Source organism: Zonotrichia albicollis, chromosome 32 (genome assembly GCF_047830755.1).
Source record: "Zonotrichia albicollis isolate bZonAlb1 chromosome 32, bZonAlb1.hap1, whole genome shotgun sequence".
In the NCBI taxonomy this organism is placed as follows: Eukaryota; Metazoa; Chordata; class Aves; order Passeriformes; family Passerellidae; genus Zonotrichia; species Zonotrichia albicollis.
The window spans coordinates 402,978-428,027 of record NC_133850.1 but is presented as its reverse complement, the minus strand read 5'-3'; the positions used below and the strand labels follow the sequence as shown (position 1 = coordinate 428,027).

The window sequence follows — 25,050 nt, the reverse complement described above, 5'->3', positions numbered from 1 at the left end:
CTGGCCGTGGACGAGCTCTATGGAGGGGGTCCCCAGGTACCCCCAGGTGTGCCCAGGTGTATTGTGGTGCCCCATTCCCTTTAGGTGTCCATGCTGGCCGTGGACGAGCTCTATGGGGGGGGTCCCCAGGTGCCCCCAGGTACCCCCAGGTGTGCCCAGGTGCCCCCAGGTGTGCCCAGGTGTGCCCAGGTGTGCCCAGGTGCCCCCAGGTGTGCCCAGGTGCCCCGTTCCCTTTAGGTGTCCATGCTGGCCGTGGACGAGCTCTATAGGGGGGGTCCCCAGGTGTGCCCAGGTGCCCCCAGGTGTGCCCAGGTGTATTGTGGTGCCCCCGTTGCCCGCAGGTGTCCATGCTGGCCGTGGATGAGCTCTATGGGGGGGGGGGTCCCCAGGTGTGCCCAGGTGTATCAGAGGTGCCCCCAGGTGTGCCCAGGTGTATTGTGGTGCCCCATTCCCCTTTAGGTGTCCATGCTGGCCGTGGATGAGCTCTATGGGGGTGCCCCCAGGTGTATCAGAGGTGCCCCCAGGTGTGCCCAGGTGTGCCCAGGTGCCCCCGGGTGTATCAGAGATGCCCCCAGGTGTGCCCAGGTGTGTCAGGGATGCCCCCAGGTGTATCAGGGGTGCCCCCAGGTGTATCAGTGGTGCCCCCAGATGCCCCCAGGTGTATCAGAGGTGCCCCCAGATGCCCCCAGGTGTATCAGAGGTGCCCCCAGGTGTGCCCAGGTGTGCCCAGGTGTATCGGAATGCCCCATTCCCGCAGGTGTCCATGCTGGCCGTGGACGAGCTGCACGGGGCGGTGCCGGAGCCGGAGCGGGACCGGTTCTGGGGCTCCGCCGTTCCCCGCCCGCCCTACACGGCCGCGGCCGCGCCCCCCCCGCGCCGCCCCTTCCGCGGCTCCGCCTTCGACGTCACGTGAGCAACGGGACCCCCCCCCCAAAATATCCGGGAGACCCCCGGGACCCCCCCCCAAAAAACCGGGATCCGCCAAAATATCCGGGACCGCCCCAAAATCCTGGGAGGGCCCAAAATCCGGAGAGATTTGGGGTTTTTAGGGGTTTCTGGGGAGGGTTTTGGGGGTTTTGGGGGTATTTAGGGAGGGTTTTGGGGGTTCTGGTGAGGATTTTGGGGTTCTCGGGGAGGATTTTGGGGTTTTGGGGGGTCTGGTGAGGATTTTTGGGTTTCTGGGGACTGTTTGGGGTTTTTGGGGGATTTCTTGGGAGGATTTTGGGGTTCCCAGGCAGGGATTTTTGGGTTTTTGGGGTTCCCGGAGAGGGATTTTTGGGGTTTTTTGAGGTATTTAGGGATGATTTTTGAGGTTTTTTTGAGGTTCCGGGGATGATTTTTGGGGTTTTTGGGATGATTTTGGGTTGTTTGGGGGACGATTTTTGGTTATTTTGGGGATGATTTTTGGGTTTTTTGGGGGATGATTTTTGATTTTTTGGGGGATTATTTCTGGTTATTTTGGGGATTATTTTTGGTTATTTTGGGGATGTTTTTTGGGATGATTTTTGGTTATTTCGGGGATGATTTTTGGTTATTTCGGGGATGATTTTTGGGTTTTTTGGGGATGATTTTTGGGTTTTTTGGGGACGATTTTTGGGTTTTTTGGGGACGATTTTTGGGTTTTTTGGGGGATGATTTTTGATTATTTTGGGGATTATTTTGGTTATTTTGGGGATGATTTTTGGGTTTCTTGGGGACGATTTTTGGTTTTTTTGGGGACAACTTTTGGGTTTTTTTGGGGATGATTTTTTATTATTTTGGGGATTATTTTTCGTTATTTTGGGGATGATTTTTGGTTATTTTGGGGATGATTTTGGTTATTTTGGGGATGATTTTTGGGTTTTTTGGGGATTATTTTTGGTTATTTTGGGGATGTTTTTTGGGGACGATTTTTGGGTTTTTTGGGGGATGATTTTTGATTATTTCGGGGACGATTTTTGGTTATTTTGGGGATGATTTCTGGGTTTTTTGGGGGATGATTTTTGATTATTTTGGGGATTATTTTTGGTTATTTCGGGGACGATTTTTGGTTATTTTGGGGATGATTTTTGGGGTTTTTGGGGGATGATTTTTGATTATTTTGGGGATGATTTTTTGTTATTTTGGGGATGTTTGTTGGGGACGATTTTTGGTTATTTCGGGGAGGATTTTTGGTTATTTTGGGGATTATTTTTGGTTATTTTGGGGATGTTTTTCGGGGATGATTTTTGGTTATTTCGGGGATGATTTTTGGTTTTTTGGGGATGTTTTTTGGGGGATGATTTTTGATTATTTTGGGGATGATTTTTGGTTATTTCGGGGACGATTTTTGGTTATTTTAGGGATTATTTTTGGTTATTTCGGGGATGATTTTTGGTTATTTTTTGGGGCGCCCCCCGTTCCGCAGCCTGGACAAGGAGGATTTGCAGTTCCAGCCCCTGGAGGAGCTCGGGGACCCCCCGGGGGACCCCCTGGACCCCCCCCCGGGGCCGGGGGACCCCCAGGAGCTGCGGCCGCTGCACCCCCAGGGCGAGCTGGGGGTCTGAGGGGGGACCCCGAAACCTGCGGGCGAGAACAGCAAAAAAACCTGAAAAAACACCCAAAAAATCTCAATAAACAGCCAAAAAACACCCCAAAAAATCTCAATAAACAGCCAAAAAATCTCAATAAACAGCCAAAAAACACCCCAAAAAAATCTCAATAAACAGCCAAAAAACACCCAAAAAAATCTCAATAAACACCCCAAAAACAGCCAAAAAATCTCAATAAACAGCCAAAAAACACCCCAAAAAAACTCAATGAACACCCAAAAAACACCCCAAAAAATCTCAACAAACATCTAAAAAATACCTCAATAAGCACCAAAAAACCATCTCAAAAAAATCTCAATAAACACCCCAAAGAATCTCAATAAACACCCAAAAAATCTCAATAAACATCCCAATAATTTTAGTGGTTTTGGGGTTTTTTGCGACAAATCCCCTCAGCAACTCTCGAACCACACCAAACCCTTTATTAACCCCTCACTGCCCGTCGTCGCCGATGTCGGCCTCGCTGCAGCTCTCCCATTTTGGGGTTTTTGGAGTTATTTTGGGTTTTTTTCCGTGATTTTTTTTTTTTTTTTTGGAGATTTTTTGGAGTTTCTTGGGTGATTTTGGGTTTTTTGCGGTTTTTTTGGGGGGGTTTTGGGATTTTTTATGGGGTTTTTTTTGGGGACAAATCCCCGCAGAACTCAGCAACTCCCGAACCACACCAAACCCTTTTTTTTTTTCTGGGTTTTCTGGATTTTTGGGGTTTTTTTTTGTTTGTTTGTTTTGTTTTTTTGGGGTTTTTTTTTTTTTTTGAGGTTTTTTGGGAGGAGGTTTCATTGATTTTTGAGGTTTTTTTGGGAGGTTTTTTGCAGCTTTTTTGTGGTTTTTCGCTACAAATCCCCGCAGAACTCCAAACCACCCCAAACCCTTTATTAACCCCTCACTGCCCGTCGTCGCCGATGTCGGCCTCGCTGAGCAGCACCGGCCGCGGCTCTCCCGGTTTGTGTTTTCTGGGTTTTTTGGGGGTTTTTTTGTTTGTTTTTTGTGGGCTTTTTAAAGTTTTTTTGGGGGGGGGATTTCATTGATTTTTGGGGTTTTTTTTTTTTTGTTTTTTTTTGTTTATTTTTTGTTTGGTTTTTTTGGGGGGGTTTTTTGAGGTTTTTTGGGGGAGGTTTCATTGATTTTTGAGGTTTTTTTGGGGGGAGGTTTCATTGATTTTTGAGGGGTTTTTTTTGCTTTTTTTTGGGTTTTTTGGAGTTTTTTTGGTGGTTTTTTGCTACAAATCCCCTCAGAACTCCGAACCACACCAAACCCTTTTATTAACCCCTCACTGCCCGTCGTCCCCGATGTCGGCCTCGCTGAGCAGCACCGGCCCGCGGCTCTCCCGGTTTGGGGTTTTTGGGGGCTTTCTGGCTTTTTTGGGTTTTTTTTTGTTGGTTTTTTTGGGGGGTTTTTTGAGGGTTTTTTTGGGGGGAGATTTCATTGATTTTTGGGGGGTTTTGGGAGTTTTTTTGAGGTTTTTTGGGGGAGATTTCATTGATTTTGGGGGGTTTTTTGTGTGTTTTTTGCGACAAATCCCCGCAGAACTCCGAACCACACCAAACCCTTTATTAACCCCTCACTGCCCGTCGTCGCCGATGTTCGGCCTCGCGGCTCTCCTGGTTTGGGGTTTTCGGGTTTTTTGGGGGGTTTTTTTGTTTGTTTTTTTGGGGGTTTTTTTTGAGGTTTTTTGGGGGGAGGTTTCATTGATTTTTGGGGGGTTTTTTGGTGTTTTTTTGCTACAAATCCCCTCAGAACTCCGAACCACACCAAACCCTTTTATTAACCCCTCACTGCCCGTCGTCCCCGATGTCGGCCTCGCTCAGCAGCACCGGCGCGCGGCTCTCGCGGTGCAGGCGCTCGTTGCGCTCGGAGCGGAGCGCGCCGGGCTCCAGGCGGCGCAGCGGCTCCGGTAACGCCCCGAACTCCTCCTCGTTGATGTCGCAGTCGCGCAGCGCCGCCTCCAGCAGCCACCACCGGCCCAGGAACCCCAGGTCCAGCAGCGCCCCCCGGTCCCACGGGCGCGGCCGCAGGTGCGGGCAGCGCGCCCGGTAAAGCGCGGGCTCGGCGCCGTTCGGGTCCGTGCCGGCCACGGCCACGATGCCGAAGGAGCGCACGCGGATGCGGTGGCGCTCGCGCAGGCGCAGCAGGCGCTGCACGTGGCGCTCGGCGCGCGGGCTGCGCGAGCCCGGCGGGAGCTCCCCCAGCGCCGCCCCCGCCGCCACCGCCGCCGCCTCCAGCGAGCCCCGGTCCGGTACCGAGCGCGCCAGGGCGGCGCCGAGCGCCAGCGCCGACAGAGAGGCGGGCCGCGAGGGCCGGGCGGCGGCGGGCGGAGGCGGCGGCTTCGCGCAGCGACGAGGAGTAATCGCGGAGCAGGGCGCGGAGCACAGACCTGCGGGGGAACGGGAATTAACGGGGATTAACGGGAATGGGAACCGGGAATCGCGGAGCCACAGAGCTGCGGGGGATAACGGGGGAGAACGGGGGTTAACGGGAATGGGAACCGGGATCAGAGAGTGCGGAGCCACAGACCTGCGGGGCATAACGGGAATTAACGGGGGTTAACGGGAATGGGAATGGGAATCGCGGAGCCATAGACCTGCGGGGGATAACGGGAACCGGAATTAACGGGGGTTAACGGGAATGGGAATGGGAATCGCGGAGCCACAGACCTGCGGGGGATAACGGAAACCGGGAATTAACGGGGGTGAACGGGAATGGGAATCGCGGAGCCACAGAGCTGCGGGGGATAGCGGGGGAGAACGGGGGTTAACGGGAATGGGAATCGCGGAGCCACAGAGCTGCGGGGGAACCGGGAATTAACGGGGGTTAACGGGAATGGGAACCGGGATCAGAGAGTGCGGAGCCACAGAGCTGCGGGGGATAACGGGAACCGGGAATTAACGGGGGTTAAGGGGAATGGGAATCGCGGAGCCACAGACCTGCGGGATAACGGGAAATAACGGGGGTTAACGGGAATGGGAACCGGGAATCGCGGAGCAGGGCGCGGAGCCACAGACCTGCGGGGGAACCGGGAATTAACGGGGGTTAACGGGAATGGGAACCGGGAATCTGACAGCGCGGAGCCACAGACCTGCGGGGGATAAGAGGAACCGGGAATTAACGGGGGTTAACGGGAACCGGGAATCGCGGAGCAGGGCGCGGAGCCACAGAGCTGCGGGGGAACGGGAAATAACGGGGGTTAACGGGGAAAACGGGACAGAGCGCGGAGCCACAGAGCTGCGGGGGATAACGGAATTAACGGGGGTTAACGGGAATGGGAATCGCGGAGCCACAGACCTGCGGGGGAACGGGAATTAACGGGGGTTAACGGGAATGGGAACCGGGAATCTGACAGCGCGGAGCCACAGACCTACGGGGGAACGGGGGAGAACGGGGGTTAACGGGAATGGGAACTGGAATCGCGGAGCCACAGAGCTGCGGGATAACGGGAATTAACGGGGGTTAACGGGAATGGGAACCGGGAATCTGAGAGCGCGGAGCCAGAGACCTGCGGGAGAACGGGAACCGGGATTACCGGGAATTACCGGGAACGGGAATGGGAGCCGGGAACGGGAACCGGGAATCAGGGAGAGAGGGCGGAGCCAGAGAGCTGCGGGGGGAACGGGGAACGGGAACGGGGGGGATTACCGGGGGAGCCGGGGGGTCCGAGGGAACCGGGGAAACACCGGGGAACGGGGGAGGTCACGCGGAACCGGGGGTCACGAGGGGAACCGAGGAGGTCAGGAGGGGTCACGGAGGGGTCAAAAGGGTCAGGGGGGGTCACAGAGAACTCGGGGCCAGGCGGGACAATGGGAGGGGCTGGGGACCCCCCGGGACCCCCCCAGACCCTCCCGGGGCCCGAATCGCCGCTCCCCCCCCCACCGGAACTCCCCGGTACCGCCTCCGCAAGGCCCCGGGGTCCACCCACTAAACTCCCGTCACCACCGAGAGCCTCCAGGTCCCCCTCACCGAGCCGCGTGTCCCCCAGGCGCCCCCAGAGCCCGCGGCCCGCCCCGCCCCGCCCGCCGCCTCCGCCGCCATCACCGGAGAGGCTCCCGCGCCGCCGCCCGGAACCAAAGCGCCGGGGCCGCGGGGCGGGGCGGGAAGCGGGCGCGGTTACACACGGGGCGGGCGCAACCATCGCGGGGGGTGGGTGGGACCAATGACAGTAGGGGGCGGGGCTGCGCATGCGCGGAGCGGCCCCGCCAGGTTCAAACAGCGCGCGGGAGAGAGCGCGGAGAGAAAGCGGAAAAAATGGTAAAAAACGGGGAAAATGGGGAAAAAACCGGGGAAATAATGGGAAAAAACGGGCGGGGAGGGAGGGGAGATGGCCCCGGGGATTGGAGCGGGGGTAACGCGGTCCCGGCGCGGGCTCCGGGGGTGGCACCGGGGGGTCAGGGGGGGTCCGGACCCCCTCAGGCCTCGGTGCCTTTTTCTCTCCATCCCCGTTTCTCCCGTTTTCTCCCCGTCTCTGACATTTCTCCATCCCCGTTATCTCTCCATCCCGGTTTTCTCCCCGTTCCCCGTTATCTCCCCATCCCCGTTTGTTTTCCCTCGTTCCTGTCATTTCCCCGTCCTCGTTTCCCCCATTTCTCCCCGGTCCCCGTTTTCTCCCCGTTTCTCCCCGTTCCCGTCCCTGTTTCCCCCCCGTTCCCCTTTCATTTCTCCATCCTCGTTCCCTGTCCGTTTCCCTTTCCCTGATCCCTTTCCCGTCCCCATTCCCTGTTCCTGTTTCCCCCGCCATTCCCTGTCCCTTTTTCTCCCTGTTTCCCATCCCATCCCTGTTCCTGTCCTGCTCCCGTTCCCTGCCCCGTTTCCATCTCCATTCCCTGTCCCGTTATTTCCCCGTTTCTCCCCATTCCCATCCCCGTTCCCTGTCCTGTCCCTCTCCCATTCCTGCCCTCTTTCCCCGCCATTCTCTGCCCCGTTTTCTCCCGGTTTCCCCTCGTTCCTGTCCCATTCCCATCCCCGTTATCTCTCTGTTTCTCCCCATTCCCTGTCCCCATTTCCCCCGGTTTCCCCGTGCCAGGACGCCGGCGGGCTCCCCCTGGTGGCGGTGGCGGAGAAGCAGAGCCAGGAGCTGCTGCGGCAGCTGAGCTCGGGCGGGCGTCGAGGAGCTGCTGCGGCGGGGGCTGCAGCGGCGGGAGCGGCTGCACCGGCGGCTCCGGGAGGCGCAGGGCCGGGCACGGGAGCTGGCTCAGGGTGGGTAACACAAAACACCCCAAAACAGCCCTAAATACCCCGCAAAAACAGCCCAAAATCCTCACTGACAACATGGCTCAGGGAGGCACAGGGCAAGGCACGGGAGCTGGCTCAGGGTGGGTAACACAAAAACAGCCCCAAATATCCCCAAAACAGCCCCAAAATCCTCACTGACACAGCTCAGGGAGGCGCAGGGCCGGGCACGGGAGCTGGCTCAGGGTCAGTGACACAAAACAGCCCCAAATATCCCCAAAACATCCTCATTGACACCCCAAAATCCTCACTGACACACGGCTCAGGGAGGCAAAGGGCAAGGCACAGGAGCTGGCTCAGGGTCAGTGACACAAAACGCCCCAAAACAGCCCCAAAATCCCTCACTGACACACAGATCCGGGAGGCGCAGGACGGGCACGGAGCTGGCTCAGGGTGGGTAACACAAAACAGCCATAAATACCCCAAAACAGCCCAAAACAAACACCCTGAAACCCTCACTGACACGCAGGGCCAGGCATGGAGTTGGCTCAAGGTCAGTGACACAAAACAGCCCTAAATACCCCCCAAAACAGCCCCAAAATCCCTCACTGACACACGGCTCAGGGAGGCACAGGGCAAGGCACGGGAGCTGGCTCAGGGTGGGTAACACAAAACACCCCAAAACAGCCCTAAATACCCCCAAAACAGCCCCAAAATCCTCACTGACACACGGCTCCGGAGGCACAGGGCAAGGCACGGGAGCTGGCTCAGGGTGGGTAACACAAAACAGCCATAAATACCCCAAAACAGCCCAAAACAAACACCCCGAAACCCTCACTGACACGCAGGCCTCAGGCATGGGAGTTGGCTCAGGGTCAGTGACAAAAAATACCCCAAAATAGCCCTAAATATCCTCAAAACAGCCCCAAAATCCTCACTGACACACGGCTCAGGGAGGCACAGGGCAAGGCATGGGAGCTGGCTCAGGGTGGGTAACACAAAACAGCCCCAAATATCCCCAAAACATCCTCACTGACACCCCAAAACCCTCACTGACACACGGCTCAGGGAGGCACAGGCATGGGAGCTGGCTCAGGGTCAGTGACACAAAACACCCCAAACCAGCTCTAAATACCCCCAAAACAGCCCCCACTGCCCCCCCAAACATTCCTCGCTGCCCCCAGCCCCCTTGGTACCCCCCAGCCCCCTGTTTTGCCCCCCAAACACACCCCAGCCCCCCCGTTTTGTCCCCCATTTCCCATTTTTGCCCCCTCAGGTCTGGCCCAGGCCGAGGCCGGGCTCTGCCATTGCCTCTGGGGTGCTCAGGCCTCTGTCCTGCCCCCAGCCCCCTGTATTGCCCCCCAAACACCCCCCAGCCCCCTCAGTGCCCCCCAAACAGCCCCCAGTGTCCCCCATTTCCCTGTTTTACCCCCCCATTTCCCTGTTTTGCCCCCCATTTCCCATTTTTGCCCCTCAGGTCTGACCCAGGCCGAGGCCGGGCTCTGCCATCGCCTCTGGGCGCTCAGGCCTCTGTCCTGCCCTCAGCCCCATGGGTGCCCCCAAACAGCCCCCCAGTGCCCCCCAGACCTTTCTTTTGCCCCCCAAACACCCCCATTTCCCTGTTTTAACCCCCCATTTCCCTGTTTTGCCCCCCATTTCCCATTTTTGCCCCTCAGGTCTGTCTGAGGCTGAGGCCAGGCTCTGCCATCGCCTCCGGGGCGCCCAGGCCTCTGTCCTGCCCCCAACCCCATGGGTGCCCCCAAACAGCCCCCAGTGCCCCCCAGCCCCCTGTCCTAACCCCAAAACACCCCCATTTCCCTGTTTTGCCCCCCATTTCCCATTTTTGCCCCTCAGGTCTCTCCCAGGCCGAGGCCGGGCTCTGCCATCGCCTCTGGAGTGCTCAGGCCTCTGTCCTGCCCCCAGTACCCTGTATTGCCCCCCCAAACACCCCAGCCCCCTCAGTGCCCCCCAAACATCCCCCAGTGTCCCCCATTTCCCTGTTTTGCCCCCCATTTCCCTGTTTTGCCCCCACATTTCCCATTTTTGCCCCTCAGGTCTGGCCCAGGCCGAGGCCGGGCTCTGCCATCGCCTCTGGAGTGCTCAGGCCTCTGTCCTGCCCTCAGCCCCATGGGTGCCCCCAAACAGCCCCCAGTGCCCCCCAGACGCCTCTTTTGCCCCCCAAACACCCCCATTCCCTGTTTTGCCCCCCATTTCCCTGTTTTGCCCCCCATTTCCCATTTTTTCCCCCTCAGGTCTGTCTGAGGCCGAGGCCGGGGCTCTGCCATCGCCTCCAGGGCGCCCAGGCCGACGCGCAGCGGCTCCGGGGCCGCAGGCAGGAGCTGGACACGGAGCTGTGCCAGGCCCAGGGTAGCCTGGGCACTGCCAGGGACAGAACACAATATCCTGGGGCTGCAGGCTGGGATTTGGGGGATTTTGGGGTTTTTTGGTGGTTTTTTGGGTGTGTGTTTGCATTGATCCCCTCACGGCATTGTGCCAGGCCCAGGGCAGCCTGAGCAGCAGCAGGGACAAAACTCAAAATCCTGGGGCTCTGGGGATGGGATTTTGGAGGATTTTGGGAGTTCTGGATGGATTTTGAGGTTTTTTGGGTGTATTTTGGGGTTTTTGGGTGGATTTTTGGGGAGATTTTGGTGGTTTTTTGGTGTATGTTTGCCTTGACTCCCCTCACGGCGCCATGCCGGGCCCAGGGCAGCCTGAGCAGTGCCAGGGACAAAACCCAAAATCCTGGGGCTCTGGGGATGGGATTTTGGAGGATTTTGGGAGTTCTGGGTGGATTTTGAGGTTTTCTGGGTGGATTTTGGGTGTTCTGGGTGGATTTTGGGGGTTTTTGGGTGGATTTTGGGTTTTTTGTGTGTGTGTTTGCCTTGACCCCAGCACAGCGCTGCGCCGGGCCCTGCAGGAGCTGCAGGAGCAGCTGCAGCAGAACCAGGACGAGGAGGATGAGGAGCAGAGCCTTCCTCCCGACGTGTGAGTGAGCACAGACACCCCCAGACCCACCGGGCACCCCCCAAACCCCCCCTGAGCCCCCCAATCCCCCCCAGGTACGTGGCCCAGCTGTACTACGAGATCAGCAGGATCGACTGGGACTGCAGCGCCGAGCCCGGCCGCATCCGAGGGGGTGAGTGACCCCAAAACCCCCCAAAAACACCCCAAAAAAACCCAAAGACACCCCAAAAATACCCCTGGACCTCCGGGCACATCCGAGGGGGTGAGTGACCCAAAACCCCCCAAAAACACCCCCAAAAAAACGCAAAGATACCCCAAAATACCCCTGGGACCTCCGGGCGCATCCGAGGGGGTGAGTGACCCAAAACTACCCCAAAAACACCCCAAAAAAACCCCAAAGACACCCCAAAAATACCCCTGGGACCCCTGGGCGATCTGAGGGGGTGAGTGACCCAAAACCCCCAAAAACACCCCAAAAAAACCCCAAAGACACCCCAAAAATACCCCTGGGACCCCTGGGCGCATCCGAGGGGTTGAGTGACCCCAAAAACCCCCCAAAAAAACCCCAAAGACACCCCAAAAATACCCCTGGACCTCCGGGCACATCCGAGGGGGTGAGTGACCCAAAAACCCCCAAAAACACCCCAAAAAAACCCCAAAGACACCCCAGAAATACCCCTGGGACCCCCGGGTGCATCCAAGGGAGTGAGTGACCCAAAACTACCCCAAAAAAAACCCAAAATAGCCACAAAACACCCCTGGGCACATCCGAGGGGTGAATGCCCCAAAAACCCCCAAAGCCACCCCAAAAAAACCCCCCAAAGCCACCCCCAAAAAAACCCCAAAACCACCCCAAAAAACAAAAAAAAAAAACCCTGACACCACCCCAACCCCCCCCCAAAAAAACCCTAAAAACACCCCCAAAATCCCCAAAAACACCCCCAAAAAAAAACCCTAAGAAAACCCAAAAAAAACCCCTCAACCCCCCCAAAAAAAACTCCAAAAAAAACACCCCAAAAACTCCAAAAAACCCTCAAAAAAACCCTAAAACAACCCCAAAAAAACCCCAAAACCACTCCAAAAAAACCCAAAAAACCCTGAAACCACCCCAACCCCCCCCCCAAAAAAAACCCTAAAACACCCTAAAATCCCCAAAAACACCCCCCAAAAAAAACCCCAAGAAAACCCCAAAAAAACCCCTCAACCCCCCCCCAAAAACTCCCAAAAAAACCCCAAAACCCTCCAAAAACAAAAACCTCAAAAAAACCCTAAAACAACCCCCAAAAAAACCAAAACCACCGCAAAAAAACCCCAAAAAACCCTGAAACCACCCCAACCCCCCCCACAAAAAACCCTAAAACCACCCGAAAAATCTCCAAAAAACCCCAAAAAAAACCTCCAAAAAAACCCCAAGAAAACCCCAAAAAAAACCCTCAAACCCCCCTAAAAAACTCCAAAAAACCACCCCAAACTCCCAAAAAACCCTCAAAAAAACCCTAAAACCACTCCAAAAAAACCCCAAAAACCACCAAAAAAACCCCCAAAAATCCCAAAAAAAACCTCAAAACCCCACCAAAAAAACTCCAAAAAATCCTCAAAAAAACCCTAAAACAACCCCAAAAAAAACCCAAAAACCCCCCTAAAAAACCCTAAAACCACCCCAAAAAAACCCAAAAAAAACCCCCCAAAAATCCCATAAAAACCCCAAAACCCCCCAAAAAAAACCCAAAACCCCCGCAGCCCCTGACCCCTCCCCAATTTTGCCCCCTCCCCAGTTCACTACGGCCCCGACATCGCCGTGCCCCTGGACCTGGACGGGGCCCAGCACTCGGGCACCTTTGTCAGCGACTTCCTCTGGGGGCTGGTGCCCACCGAGTGGAGAGCCCGGAGACCCCCCGGCTGCCCCCGCGAGCCGCTGGCACCGTGAGACCCCTCCCCACCAAACCGCACCGTGAGACCCCTCCCCATTAAACCACACCTCTCTTTATTCTCCCTGCGCCTGGCAATCGGCAAAACGCCCCAAACCTGACCTTGAGGAGGGGGAGGGAAAACTCCTGTGACCTTTTTTATTTTGGGGGGGGGTCTCTGCACTGCAACCCCCCCCCTCTGCCGCCGGTGGGGGGATGGATTTTGGTGGGGGGGGGGGGGGGTTTTTTGGGGAAAAATTGCGGAATTTCGGGAGCGCCCCCCCCCCCGGCGGCGCCGGGGTCAGCAGGGCCCGCCCGGGGGGGGCTCCTCGTCCTCCTCGGGGGGGGGCTCCCGGGGGGGGCAGGGCTCCACGGTGACGGCCACGCCCAGCCCCGCTGCGCCCCCGACGGCATCGGCGGCGTCAGCGCCGTCCACGCGTCCCCCGCGGGGGTCGTAGCACTCCATGGAGTCCAGGAAGGAGTGGCCGTCGTAGCCCCCTGTTTGGGGAGAGGGGTCAGATGGGACCCCCCAAAATATCCCCAAAATACTCCCCAGAATACCCCCAGAAACCCACCCAAAATACCCCTGATAAACTCCCCCAAAATACCCCCAGAAACCCACTCAAAATACCCCAAAATATCCCACCCCCCGCGGGGTCGTAGCACTCCATGGAGTCCAGGAAGGAGTGGCCGTCGTAGCCCCCTGTTTGGGGAGAGGGGTGAGCCGGGACCACCCAAAATCCCCCCCAGAAACCCACCCAAAATACCCCAAATTATCCCACCCCCCCGCGGGGTCGTAGCACTCCATGGAGTCCAGGAAGGAGTGACCATCGTAGCCCCCTGTTTGGGGATGGGGGTGAGCCCAAAACCTCTCCAAAACACCCCAAAATCCCCCCAGAAACCCACCCAAAATATCCCCAAAATCCCCCTGAGGAGCACTCCATGGAGTCCAGGAAGGAGTGGCTGTCATAGCACCTTGTTTGGGGATGAGGGATGAGCCCAAAACCCCCCAAAATATCCCCAGAAACATTCCCAAAATATCCCTAAAATCCCCCTGAGGAGCACTCCATGGAGTCCAGGAAGGAGTGGCCGTCGTAGCCCCCTGTTTGGGGATGGGGTGAGCCCAAAACCCCCCAAAATATCCCCAGAAACTCACCCAAAATATCCCCAAATATTCCCAAAATCCCCCTGAGAAACCCACCCAAAATACCCCAAAATCCCCCTGAGGAGCACTCCATGGAGTCCAGGAAGGAGTGACCGTCATAGCCCCCTGTTTGGGGATGAGGTGTCAGATGGGACCCCCCAAAAAATACCCCAAAATACCCCCTGATAAACCCCCCAAAAATACCCCAAAATACCCCCAGAAACCCACCAAAATATCCCCCAGAAACATCCCCAAAATACCCCCAGAAACCCACCCAAAATATCCCCAAAATACTCCCAGAAACCCACCCAAAATACCCCAAAATATCCCCAAAATCCCCCTGAGAAACCCTCCCAAAATACCCCAAAATCCCCCTGAGGAGCACTCCATGGAGTCCAGGAAGGAGTGACCACCACAGCCCCCTGTTTGGGGATGAGGGGTCAGATGGGACCCCCCAAAAATATCCCCCAGAATACCCCCAGAAGCCCACCCAAAATACCCCTCAAAATACCCCTGGTAAACTCCCCCAAAATACCCCCAGAAACCCACCCAAAATACCCCAAAATATCCCTAAAATTCCCCTGAGGAGCACTCCATGGAGTCCAGGAAGGAGTGGCCGTCGTAGCCCCCTGTTTGGGGATGAGGGGTGAGCCGGGACCCCCCAAAATATCCCAAAATATCCCTGAGAAACACCCCCAAAATATCCCCAAAATACTCCCAGAAACCCACCCAAAATATCCCAAAATCCCCCTGAGAAACCCACCAAAATACCCCAGAAACCCACCCAAAATACCCCAAAATATCCCCAAAATCCCCCTGAGGAGCACTCCATGGAGTCCAGGAAGGAGTGGCCGTCGTAGCCCCCTGTTTGGGGATGGGGGTGAGCCGGAACACCCCAAAATATCCCCAAAATATCCCTGAGAAACACCCCCAAAATACCCCCAAAATATCCCCAAAATCCCCCTGAGAAACCCCCCCAAAATACCCCCAGAAACCCACCCAAAATACCCCAAAATATCCCACCCCCCATGGGGTTGTAGCACTCCATGGAGTCCAGGAAGGAGTGACCATCATAGCCCCCTGTTTGGGGATGAGGGGTCAGATGGGACCCCCCAAAACCCCTCAAATGCCTCCCCCGGACCCCCCAAAGCCCCCCAGGACCCCCCATACCCAGCACGTAGATCCTGCCCCTGAAGGCCGTCACCCCCAGGGTAACACAGACCCCAAATCCCATCCCAGAGCCCCCAAAAACCCCTCAATGACCCCTCAAACGCCTCCCCAGGACCCCCCAAAGCCCCCCATACCCAGCACGTAGATCCTGCCCCTGAAGGCCGTCACCCCCAGCGCGCTCCGCCGCTGCCCCATGGGTGCCACGAAGCTCCAGGTCTCGGTGTCGGCCTGGAAGCGCTCGGTGCTGCTCAGCTGCTGCGTGCCATCGTACCCCCCCATGGCGTACAGGCAGTTCCCGAGGGCACACACGCCTACGAGACCCCCAAAATCGGGTTCAGCGACCCCAGAAACCCCCCAGGGACCCCCAGAGACACCCCAGAAACTCACAGAGACACCCCCGAAACCCAGAGAGAAAAATGGACCAAAAACAACTCAAAAATGACCCCAAAACAACCCAAACTATCCCATGGCGTACAGGCAGTTCCCGAGGGCACACACACCTGCGGGACCCCCAAAATCGGATTTGGCACCCCCAGAAACCCCCAGGGACCCCAGAGACACCCCAGAAACTCACAGAGAAAAACAACACAAAACCGACCCAAAACCAAACCGAAAACAGCCCAAAACTGACCCCAAACCAACCCAAACTATCCCCCCATGGCGTACAGGCAGCTCCCGAGGGCACACACACCTGCGGGACCCCCAAAATCGGGTTCAGCGCCCCCAGAAACCCCCAGGGACCCCCCAGAAACCCCCCAGGGACCCCCCAGAAACCCCCAGAGAAAAGCTACCGAAAAATGACACAAAAACAGCCCAAAAAGAACCTAAAAATGACCCCAAACCAACCCAAACTCCCCCCCATGGTGTACAGGCAGTTCCCGAGGGCGCACACGCCTGCGGGACCCCCAAAATCAGGTTCAGCGACCCCAGAAACCCCCCAGGGACCCCCCAGAAACCTACAGAGACCCCCCAGAAACCCAGAGAGAAAAATGGACCAAAAACAACTCAAAAATGACCCAAAAACAACCCAACCCCCCCCCATGGCGTACAGGCAGTTCCTGAGGGCGCACACACCTGCGGGACCCCCAAAATCGGGTTCAGCGACCCCCAGAAACCCCCAGAGAAAAGCTACCAAAAAATGACACAAAAACAGCCCAAAAATGACCCCAAACCAACCCAAACTATCTCCCCATGGCGTACAGGCAGTTCCCGAGGGCGCACACACCTGGGGGGACCCCCAAACCCCTCTGAGACCCCTCGGGGACCCCCCAAACCCCCACCTGCGCCGCTGCAGACGGCAGGTGCAGCGATGGGCGTGATCGGCTGCCACCGGTCCCGCTCGGGGTGGGATCAGCACCCCATAAACCCCCATAAATCCCCCACAAACCCCCATAAATCCCCCCCAAACCCCTCCAGGACCCCCCAAATGCCCCCAAACCCCTCAAACCCCTCGGGGACCCCCCAAATCCCCCCCAAATGCCCCCAAATCTCCCCCAAACCCCTCCAGGACTCCCCAAATGCCCCCCAGCCCCACCTGCGCCGCTGCGGACGGTGGCCATGGGTGCGATCGGGGTGGGATCAGCACCCCATAAACCCCCATAAATCCCCCCCAAACCCCCATAAATCCCCCCAAACCCCTCCAGGACCCCTCAAACCCCTCGGGGACCCCCCAAAACCCTCCAGGACCCCCCAAATCTCCCCCAAACCCCTCGGGGACCCCCTAAATCCCCACCTGCGCCGCTGCGGACGGTGGCCATGGGCGGGATCGGCTGCCACCGTCCCGCTCGGGGTGGTAGCGCTCGGCCGAGCTCAGGCGGGCGCTGCCGTCGAAGCCGCCCACGGCGTAGAGCAGCCGGTGCAGCACGGCCACGCCCACCCCGATGCGCCGCGTGCCCATGGGCGCCACCTGCGCCCACTCGTCCCGCTCGGGCTCGTACCTGGGGGGGGCACGGCGGGGTCAGGGCCTGGCAGCCCCCAGACCCCACGGTGAGACCCAACGGGAGCCCCAGAGCCCACAGACCCCACAGTGAGAGCCCCCAGACCCCACGGTGAGACCCAACGGGACCCCCACGGTGAGACCCAACGGGACCCCCACGGTGAGAGCCAATGGGACCCCCAGAGCCCACAGACCCCACGGTGAGAGCCCCCCGGGACCCCCAGAGGGGCACAGACCCCACGGTGAGACCCCCAACGGGACCCCCAGACCCCACAAACCCCACGGTGAGAGCCCCCCGGGACCCCCAGAGCCCACAGACCCCACGGTGAGAGCCCCCAGACCCCACGGTGAGAGCCCCAAAGGGGCACAAACCCCACGGTGAGACCCCCTGAGACCCCTAGAGGGGCACAAACCCCACGGTGAGAGCCCCCCGGGACCCCAGAGGGGCACAGACCCCACGGTGAGAGCCCCCAGACCCCACGGTGAGACCCAACGGGACCCCCAGACCCCACAAACCCCACGGTGAGAGCCCCAAAGGGGCACAAACTCCACTGTGAGACCCCCACAAACCCCATGGTGAGACCCCCTGAGACCCCTAGAGGGGCACAAACCCCACTGTGAGACCCCCCAGACCCATTTTTAACCCTCACCTCTCCACGGAGCAGTGGTGGGTGCACCCATGGCACCCCCTATCCCCATTTCCCCCAGCCCCATTTCAGCCCCCCAGCCCCATTTTTCCCCCATTCTCCCCCATTTCTCACCTCTCCACGGAGCAGTGGTGGATGCAGCTGTGCGAGCCCCCCAGCCCTGTTTCCCCCAGCCCCATTTCCCCCCCCAGCCCCATTTTTGCCCCATTTTTGCTCTGTTCTCCCCCATTTCTCACCTCTCCACGGAGCAGTGGTGCGTGCACCCATGGCACCCCCTATCCCCATTTCCCCCAGCCCCATTTTTTCCCCATTTCTCACCTCTCCACGGAGCAGTGGTGTGTGCAGCTGTGTGACCCCCCCAGCCCCATTTTTCCCCCATTTCCCCCCATTTCTCACCTCTCCACGGAGCAGTGGTGCGTGCACCCATGCGAACCCCCCAGCCCCATTTCCCCCATTTTCCCCCATTTCTCACCTCTCCACGGAGCAGTGGTGTGTGCACCCATGCGAGCCCCCCACCCCCATTTTTCCCCCATTTCCCCCCATTTCTCACCTCTCCACGGAGCAGTGGTGCATGCACCCATGGCACCCCCCCAGCCCCATTTTCCCCCATTTTTCCCCCATTTTCCCCCATTTCTCACCTCTCCACGGAGCAGTGGTGCGTGCACCCAAGGCACCCCCATCCCCATTTCCCCCATCCCCATTTCCCCCCATTCTCCCCCATTTCTCACCTCTCCACGGAGCAGTGGTGTGTGCACCCGTGGCACCCCCTATCCCCATTTCCCCCAGCCCCATTTCCCCCATTTTTCCCCCATTTTTCCCCCATTTCTCACCTCTCCACGGAGCAGTGGTGCGTGCACCCATACGACCCCCCCCAGCCCCATTTTCACCCCATTTTCCCCCATTTCTCACCTCTCCACGGAGCAGTGGTTCGTGCACCCATGGCACCCCCCAGCCCCATTTCCCCCATTTTTCCCCCATTTTTCCCCCATTTCCCCCCATTTCTCACCTCTCCACAGAGCAGTGGTGCGTGCACCCATGGCACCCCCCAGCCCCATTTCCCCCATTTTTCCCCCATTTCCCCCCATTTCTCACCTCTCCACAGAGCAGTGGTGTGTGCACCCATACGACCCCCCCAGCCCCATTTTTCCCCCATTTTTCCCCATTTCCCCCCATTTCTCACCTCTCCACGGAGCAGTGGTGCGTGCACCCATGGGACCCCCCCACGGCGTAGATGAGCCCGTCGATGACGCCCAGCCCGATGCGGTTCCTGGGCACGCTCATGGCGGCGCAGGGCGCCCAGCGCCCGCTCACGGGGTTGTAGCACTCGACGGCCGCCGAGTCCGTGTTCCCCTCGGCCGAGTTATTCCTCCCCCCAACGGCGTAGAAAAGCCCCCCGACCACGCAGCCCCCCAGCCCCGAGCGCGGCGTCTCCATCTCGGCCAGCGTCAGCCACGTGCCCTCGGCGGGGTCGAAGGCCTGCAGCGTGCTCAGCGACCTGCGCAGGTACCCGCCGGCCGCGTAGATGAGCTGGCGCACTTTGGGGGGTCCGGCAGGGCGGGGGTCCCGGCGTGGGGCCGGTGCAGGGCCAGGTCGCGGAAGACGCGCGCCAGGTAGCGCAGGGCGTCGCGGCCCAGGTCGCGGCGGAGCTGGGCGCGCAGGAAGCGCGGCGTGAGCGCGTGGCAGCGCACGGCGCGCAGCAGCGCCGGCAGGAAGGGCGCCCGCGCCGCCCGGTCCTGCTGCACCCACGCCACGCACGCCTGGAACACCTCGGACTCGCAGCGCACGTTGAGCTCGTCGCGGCTCAGCAGCGAGGCCAGCTGGCAGTGGGAGAGGGAGAGGAACTCCTCCTGCTTGGAGACCTGCAGAGAAAAACAGAGAAAATGGCAAAGTTGGCAAAAATCAGCTCAAAACCAACCCAAAAATGATACTCTGGCAGTGGGAGAGCGACAGGAACTCCTCCTGCTTGGAGACCTGGGAGAAAACGGCAAAAATCAGCTCAAAACCAGCCCAAAATGATATTCTGGTAGTGTGAGAGGGAGAGGAACTCCTCCTGCTTGGAGACCTGGGGGAGAGAAGAGAAAATGGCAAAATTGGCAAAAATCAGCTCAAAACCAACCCAAAACTGGCACCCTGGCAGTGGGACAGGGAGAGGAACTCCTCCTGCTTGGAGACCTGGGAGAAACAGAGAGAAAATGGCAAAAATCAGCCCCAAAAATGACATCCTGGCAGTGGGAGAGGGACAGGAACTCCTCCTGCTTGGAGACCTGCACAAAAACGGGGAGAAAATGGCAAAAATCAGCGCAAAACCAATGCCAAAATGATACACTGGCAGTGGGGCAGGGACAGGAACTCCTCCTGCTTGGAGACCTGGGGAAACGGGGAGGAAAATGGCAAAATTGGCAAAAATCAGCTCAAAACCAACCCCAAACTGGCACCCTGGCAGTGGGAGAGGGAGAGGAACTCCTCCTGCTTGGAGACCTGGGGAAACGGGGAGAAAATGGCAAAATTAGCAAAAATCAGCCCCAAAAATGATACCCTGGCAGTGGGACAGGGAGAGGAACTCCTCCTGCTTGGAGACCTGGGGAAACGGGGAGAAAACGGCAAAAATCAGCGCAAAATCAACCCAAAAATGATACACTGGCAGTGGGACAGGGAGAGGAACTCCTCCTGCTTGGAGACCTGGGGAGAGAAGAGAAAATGGCAAAATTGGCAAAAATCAGCCCCAAAAATGATACACTGGGACATCAGTGGGACAGTGACAGGAACTCCTCCTGCTTGGAGACCTGGGGGAGAGAAGAGAAAATGGCAAAAATCAGCTCAAAACCAATGCCAAAAATGATATTCTGGCAGTGGGACAGGGAGAGGAACTCCTCCTGCTTCGAGACCTGCACAAAAACGGGGAGAAAACGGCAAAAATCAGCTCAAAAACAATGCCAAAAATGATATTCTGGCAGTGGGACAGCGAGACCTGGGGAAACGGGGAGAAAATGGCAAAATTAGCAAAAATCAGCCCCAAAAATGATACTCTAGCAGTGGGACAGGGACAAGAACTCCTCCTGCTTCGAGACCTAAAGGGAAAAAAAATGGGGATGATTCCCCCCATTGCTGACAGGACCCCAAATTCCCCCCAAATTCCCCCCAAAAGCTGTACCATACCTCAGCAAAGTTCATGTAGATGTACTCCCCGTGCCCGCTGCAGCAGCTCAGTGCAGCCCAGGGTCCCATCACCATGTACCCCCATTGCTGATATGACCCCAGAAGCCCCCCAAAAGCCCCCCCAAACCCCCCCATACCTCAGCAAAGTTCATGTAGATGTACTCCCGCGCCCGCTGCAGCAGCTCGGAGCAGCCCAGGCGCTCACTGGGGTCACTCTGTGCTGTACCCCCATTGCAGATAGGACCCCCAAACCCACCAGAAGCCCCCCAAACCCCCCAAATTCCCCCCAAACCCTCCCATACCTCAGCAAAGTTCATGTAGATGTACTCCCTTGCTCTCTGCAGCAGCTCGGTGCAGCCCAGGGTCCCATCACCATGTACCCCCATTGCTGATAGGACCCCCAAAGCCCTCCAAGCCCCCCAAACCCCCCAAAACCCCCCAAACACTGTACTATACCTCAGCGAAGTTCATGTAGATGTACTCCCTTGCCCGCTGCAGCAGCTCGGTGCAGCCCAGGCGCTCACTGGGGTCACTCTGTGCTGTACCCCCATTGCAGATAGGATCCCCAAACCCACCAGAAGCCCCCCAAAAGCTGCACCGTACCTCAGCAAAGTTCATGTAGATGTACTCCCGGGGCCCGCTGCAGCAGCTCGGTGCAGCCCAGGCTCTCACTGGGGTCACTCTGTGCTGTACCCCCATTGCAGATAGGACCCCAAAAGCCCCCCAAACCCCCCCATACCTCAGCAAAGTTCATGTAGATGTACTCCCTTGCTCTCTGCAGCAGCTCGGAGCAGCCCAGGGTCCCATCACCATGCACCCCCATTGCAGATAGGCTCTCTAAACCCCCCCAGATTCCCCCCAAAGCCCCCCAAACCCCCTCAAAGCCCCCCAAAAGCTGTACCATACCTCAGCAAAGTTCATGTAGATGTACTCCCTTGCCCGCTGCAGCAGCTCGGAGCAGCCCAGGCGCTCGGCCAGCGCCGCGATGCCGATGGCGTTGCTGGGGTGCAGCTGCCCGGCCAGGAAGGCGCAGGCAGGCGCCCACCACGGGCTGCACCTGGTACATGAGGGCGCCGTGCAGCAGCGCAGCACGCAGCGCTCGCCCACGGCCACGGCCGCCGTGTAGGCGAACTCCACGAGGCGCTGCATGGCGCCGGGCTGCACGCCCTCGATGGGCACCTCGGCCAGGCCGCGCTCCCGCAGCCCCGCCGTGAACATGGCCCGGAACACCGGGCTGGCGGCCGCCAGCACCACGCGGTGCGCCCGCAGCTCGGTGGGCGGCAGGTCCCGGCGGGTGCCGCACCCGCAGCGTGACATCGCACAGCTGGCCCTGCAGGCGCAGCTCGTTCATGGCGGCCAGCGCGGCCGCGGGGGTGCTCGGACAGCGTGAAGCGGGAGAGCGACGAGCACGGCGACGACGGCGTCACCTCGGCCCGGAGCTCCGGGAGAGGCGGGGACGGGCAGGACATGGCCGGGAGGCGGCTGGAGGGACGGGCGGAGAGGCTGTGGGGGGGGGGGAAAACGGGGTTAGAGTGGGGAAACTGAGGCACGGAGGGGGATAGGACTCCCTGGAATGGAATCTGGGGGGGTTATGGGGTGATGGAGAGGCTGTGGGGGGGAAAAAAGCGGGGTTAGAGCGGGGAAACTGAGGCACGGAGGGGGACAGGACAAGCTGGAATGGGTTATGGGGTGATGGAGAGGCTGTGGGGGGGGGGAAAACGGGGTTAGAGCGGGGAAACTGAGGCACGGAGAGTGGGGAGTGGGATAGGAATGAGATTTGGGGGGGAAATAATAGGGTTAGAGTGGGGAAACTGAGGCAAGGAGAGGGATAGGACTCCTTGGAATGGGATTTGGGGGGACCGTAGGGGGAGAAAATGGGGTTAGAGTGGGGGAAACTGAGACACGGAGGCTGGGGAGGGGGATTTGGGGGGCTGTGGGGCGGAGAAAAACGGGGTCAGAGTGGGGGAAACTGAGGTACGGAGAGTGGGGAGTGGGATAGGAATGAGATTTGGGGGGAAATAACAGGGTTAGAGTGGGGAAACTGAGGCACGGAGGGGGATAGGACTCCCTGGAATGGAATATGGGGAGGTTATGGGGGGGAACAAACGGGGTTAGAGTGGGGGAAACTGAGGCATGGAGGGTGGGGAGTGGGATAGGAATGAGATTTGGGGGGAAATAACAGGGTTAGAGTGGGGAAACTGAGGCACGGAGGGTGGGGAGTGGGATAGGAATGAGATTTGGGGGGAAATAACAGGGTTAGAGCGGGGAAACTGAGGCACGGAGGGTGGGGAGGGGGATAGGAATGAGATTTGGGGGGAAATAACAGGGTTAGAGTGGGGAAACTGAGGCACGGAGGGTGGGGAGGGGGATTTGGGGGGGCCTGTGGGGGGAGAAAAGCGGGGTTAGAGCGGGGAAACTGAGGCACGGAGGGTGGGAGGGGGATTTGGGGGGGCCTGAAAAGCGGGGTTAGAGCGGGGAAACTGAGGCACGGAGGGTGGGGAGGGGGATTTGGGGGGAAATAACAGGGTTAGAGTGGGGAAACTGAGGCACGGAGGGTGGGGAGGGGGATTTGGGGGGCTGTGGGGGGGGAAAAACGGGGTTAGAGCGGGGAAACTGAGGCACGGAGGGTGGGGAGGGGGATTTGGGGGCCTGTGGTGGGGGAAAATGGGGTTAGAGCGGGGAAACTGAGGCACGGAGGGGGACAGGACACCCTGCAATGGGATTTTGGGGAAATATCAGGGTTAGAACCGAGGAAACTGAGGCACGGAGGGGGGATAGGACAAGCTGAAATGGGTTATGGGGTGATGGAGAGGCTGTGGGGGGGGGGGGGAAACGGGGTTAGAGCGGGGAAACTGAGGCACGGAGGGTAGGGAGGGGGATTTGGGGGCCTGTGGGGGGAGAAAAGCGGGGTTAGAGCGGGGAAACTGAGGCACGGAGGGGGATAGGACTAATTGGAATGGAATCTGGGGGGTCTGTGGGGGGGGAAAAACGGGGTCAGAGTGGGGGAAACTGAGGCACGGAGGGGGACAGGACTCCCTGGAATGGAATATGGGGGGGAAAAACGGGGTCAGAGCGGGGAAACTGAGGCACGGAGAGTGGGGAGTGGGATAGGAATGAGATTTGGGGGGAAATAACAGGGTTAGAGTGGGGAAACTGAGGCACGGAGGGGGACAGGACTCCCTAGAATGGCATTTGGGGTAAAAATAACAGGCTTAGACCAGGGAAACTGAGGCACGGAGAGTGGGGAGTGGGATAGGAATGAGATTTGGGGGAAATAACAGGGTTAGAACCGGGGAAACTGAGGCACGGAGTGGGACAGGACACCCTGCAATGGGATTTGGGGGAAATAACAGGGTTAGAACAGGGGAAACTGAGGCACGGAGGGCGGGGAGGGGGACACAGCCCCCTCTCACACCGCGGGGACCTTTTTGGGGTCTCATCGCTCCCTCCGGGTTGATTTTGGGGCATTTTGGGGCTCTCGCAGCCCGTGCGATATCGGGGCGTCCTGGGGTGGATTTTGGGGTGTCCCGAGCGGCATTTTGGCGCTATTTTAGGGTTATTTTGGGGCTATTTTGGGGTTATTTTAGGGTTATTTTGGGGCTATTTTGGGGTTAATTTTAGGGTTATTTTGGGGCTATTTTGGGGCTATTTTAGGGTTATTTTGGGGTTATTTTGGGGCTATTTTAGGGTTATTTTGGGGCTATTTTGGGGCTGTTCCGGGGCTGGTTTTGAGGTTATTCCGCTGCTGTTTTGGGGCTATTTCGGAGCTGTTTTGGGGCTATTTCGGGCGCTATTTTAGGGCTATTTTGCGGTTATTCTGTGGCTATTTTAGGGCTATTTTTGGGCTACTTTGGGGCTGTTTTGGGGCTGTTTCGTGGCGGTCTCACGGCCCGTGCAGCGCCCCCGGTACCGGAGCTGTCCCGCCGCTATTTTGGGGGTCCCGGGCTGTGTTTTGGGCGGTTTTCGGGGTCTCCCCGGCCGGTACCGATCCCGGGGGGTATTTTGGGGGGTTCAGTTATTTTGGGGGGGTCCCCAGGGCTATTTTGGGGTTATTTTGGGGTTATTTCGGGGGATTTCGGGGATCTCGGTGCCGTGCCGGTACCGGCGCGTCCCGGGGGATATTTGGGGGTCCCGGGGGTCTTTGGGGATATTTCGGGGGTCTCACCGGTTGGCGCCGCGGCCCCGGGGCCGGGGGGGCGGGGGGGGGGGCCGTGACTAAGCAGCGCGCGGAGCCCCCGCCGCGATAAGAGCCCGGGACACGCCCCGTGACGTCACGGACACGCCCCTCGCCGCAATAAGAGTCCCCCGGGGCCCGTGCCGGTACCGGGAGGGTCCCCGTGACACCCCGTGACCCCGCGGTGACCCCGAGACCCCTCCCCGTTTTCAGCCGGGGGGGTCC

General features: G+C 58.6%; 4 protein-coding genes across 4 annotated transcripts in view; 2 read left to right on the top strand and 2 right to left on the bottom strand.

The window, feature by feature from the left end:
* BEST2 (bestrophin 2) overlaps positions 1–2,548 on the top strand; it is a 7,687-nt gene extending 5,139 nt beyond the window's left edge. Inside the window, 2 exon segments of the mRNA XM_074530121.1 lie at positions 690–909; positions 2,387–2,548. Of these exon segments, the coding sequence (XP_074386222.1) occupies positions 690–909; positions 2,387–2,525 (359 nt within the window). The 3' untranslated portion in view covers positions 2,526–2,548.
* Positions 2,549–4,307: 1,759 nt separating this feature from the next.
* Positions 4,308–5,092, bottom strand: TIMM29 (translocase of inner mitochondrial membrane 29). Its single transcript, XM_074530119.1, is given in 3 exon segments — positions 4,308–4,873; positions 4,875–4,941; positions 5,082–5,092. Coding segments are annotated over 3 exon segments (612 nt in total). The 3' UTR covers positions 4,308–4,339.
* A 1,575-nt stretch (positions 5,093–6,667) lies between these two features.
* Positions 6,668–12,725, top strand: SPC24 (SPC24 component of NDC80 kinetochore complex). The gene is made up of 6 exons (XM_074530406.1): positions 6,668–6,809; positions 7,582–7,754; positions 9,980–10,126; positions 10,624–10,712; positions 10,787–10,863; positions 12,467–12,725. Exons 1-6 carry the CDS (start codon positions 6,740–6,742, stop codon positions 12,616–12,618), a joined length of 708 nt encoding a protein of 235 aa, XP_074386507.1. The 5' UTR covers positions 6,668–6,739; the 3' UTR covers positions 12,619–12,725.
* A 30-nt stretch (positions 12,726–12,755) lies between these two features.
* KEAP1 (kelch like ECH associated protein 1) lies at positions 12,756–24,963 on the bottom strand. The gene is given in 12 exon segments (XM_074530345.1): positions 12,756–13,096; positions 15,047–15,223; positions 16,645–16,689; positions 16,692–16,849; positions 18,676–19,042; positions 19,045–19,354; positions 21,558–21,683; positions 21,685–21,737; positions 21,740–21,944; positions 21,946–22,017; positions 22,019–22,154; positions 24,817–24,963. Coding segments are annotated over 11 exon segments (1,812 nt in total). The 5' UTR covers positions 22,121–22,154; positions 24,817–24,963; the 3' UTR covers positions 12,756–12,899.
* Between the last annotated feature and the right edge of the window lie 87 nt (positions 24,964–25,050).

What these genes read in the sequence shown, in the direction of transcription:
- SPC24 (XM_074530406.1), top strand. Translation starts at nt 6,740, where the DNA reads ATGCGCGGAGCGGCCCCGCCAGGTTCAAACAGCGCGCGGGAGAGAGCG. An exon ending in GAGAGAAAGCGGAAAAAATG is followed by an intron (nt 6,810 to 7,581) that starts GTAAAAAACGGG and finishes TCCCCGTGCCAG; the next exon opens with GACGCCGGCGGGCTCCCCCT. An exon ending in GGCACGGGAGCTGGCTCAGG is followed by an intron (nt 7,755 to 9,979) that starts GTGGGTAACACA and finishes TTTCCCCCTCAG; the next exon opens with GTCTGTCTGAGGCCGAGGCC.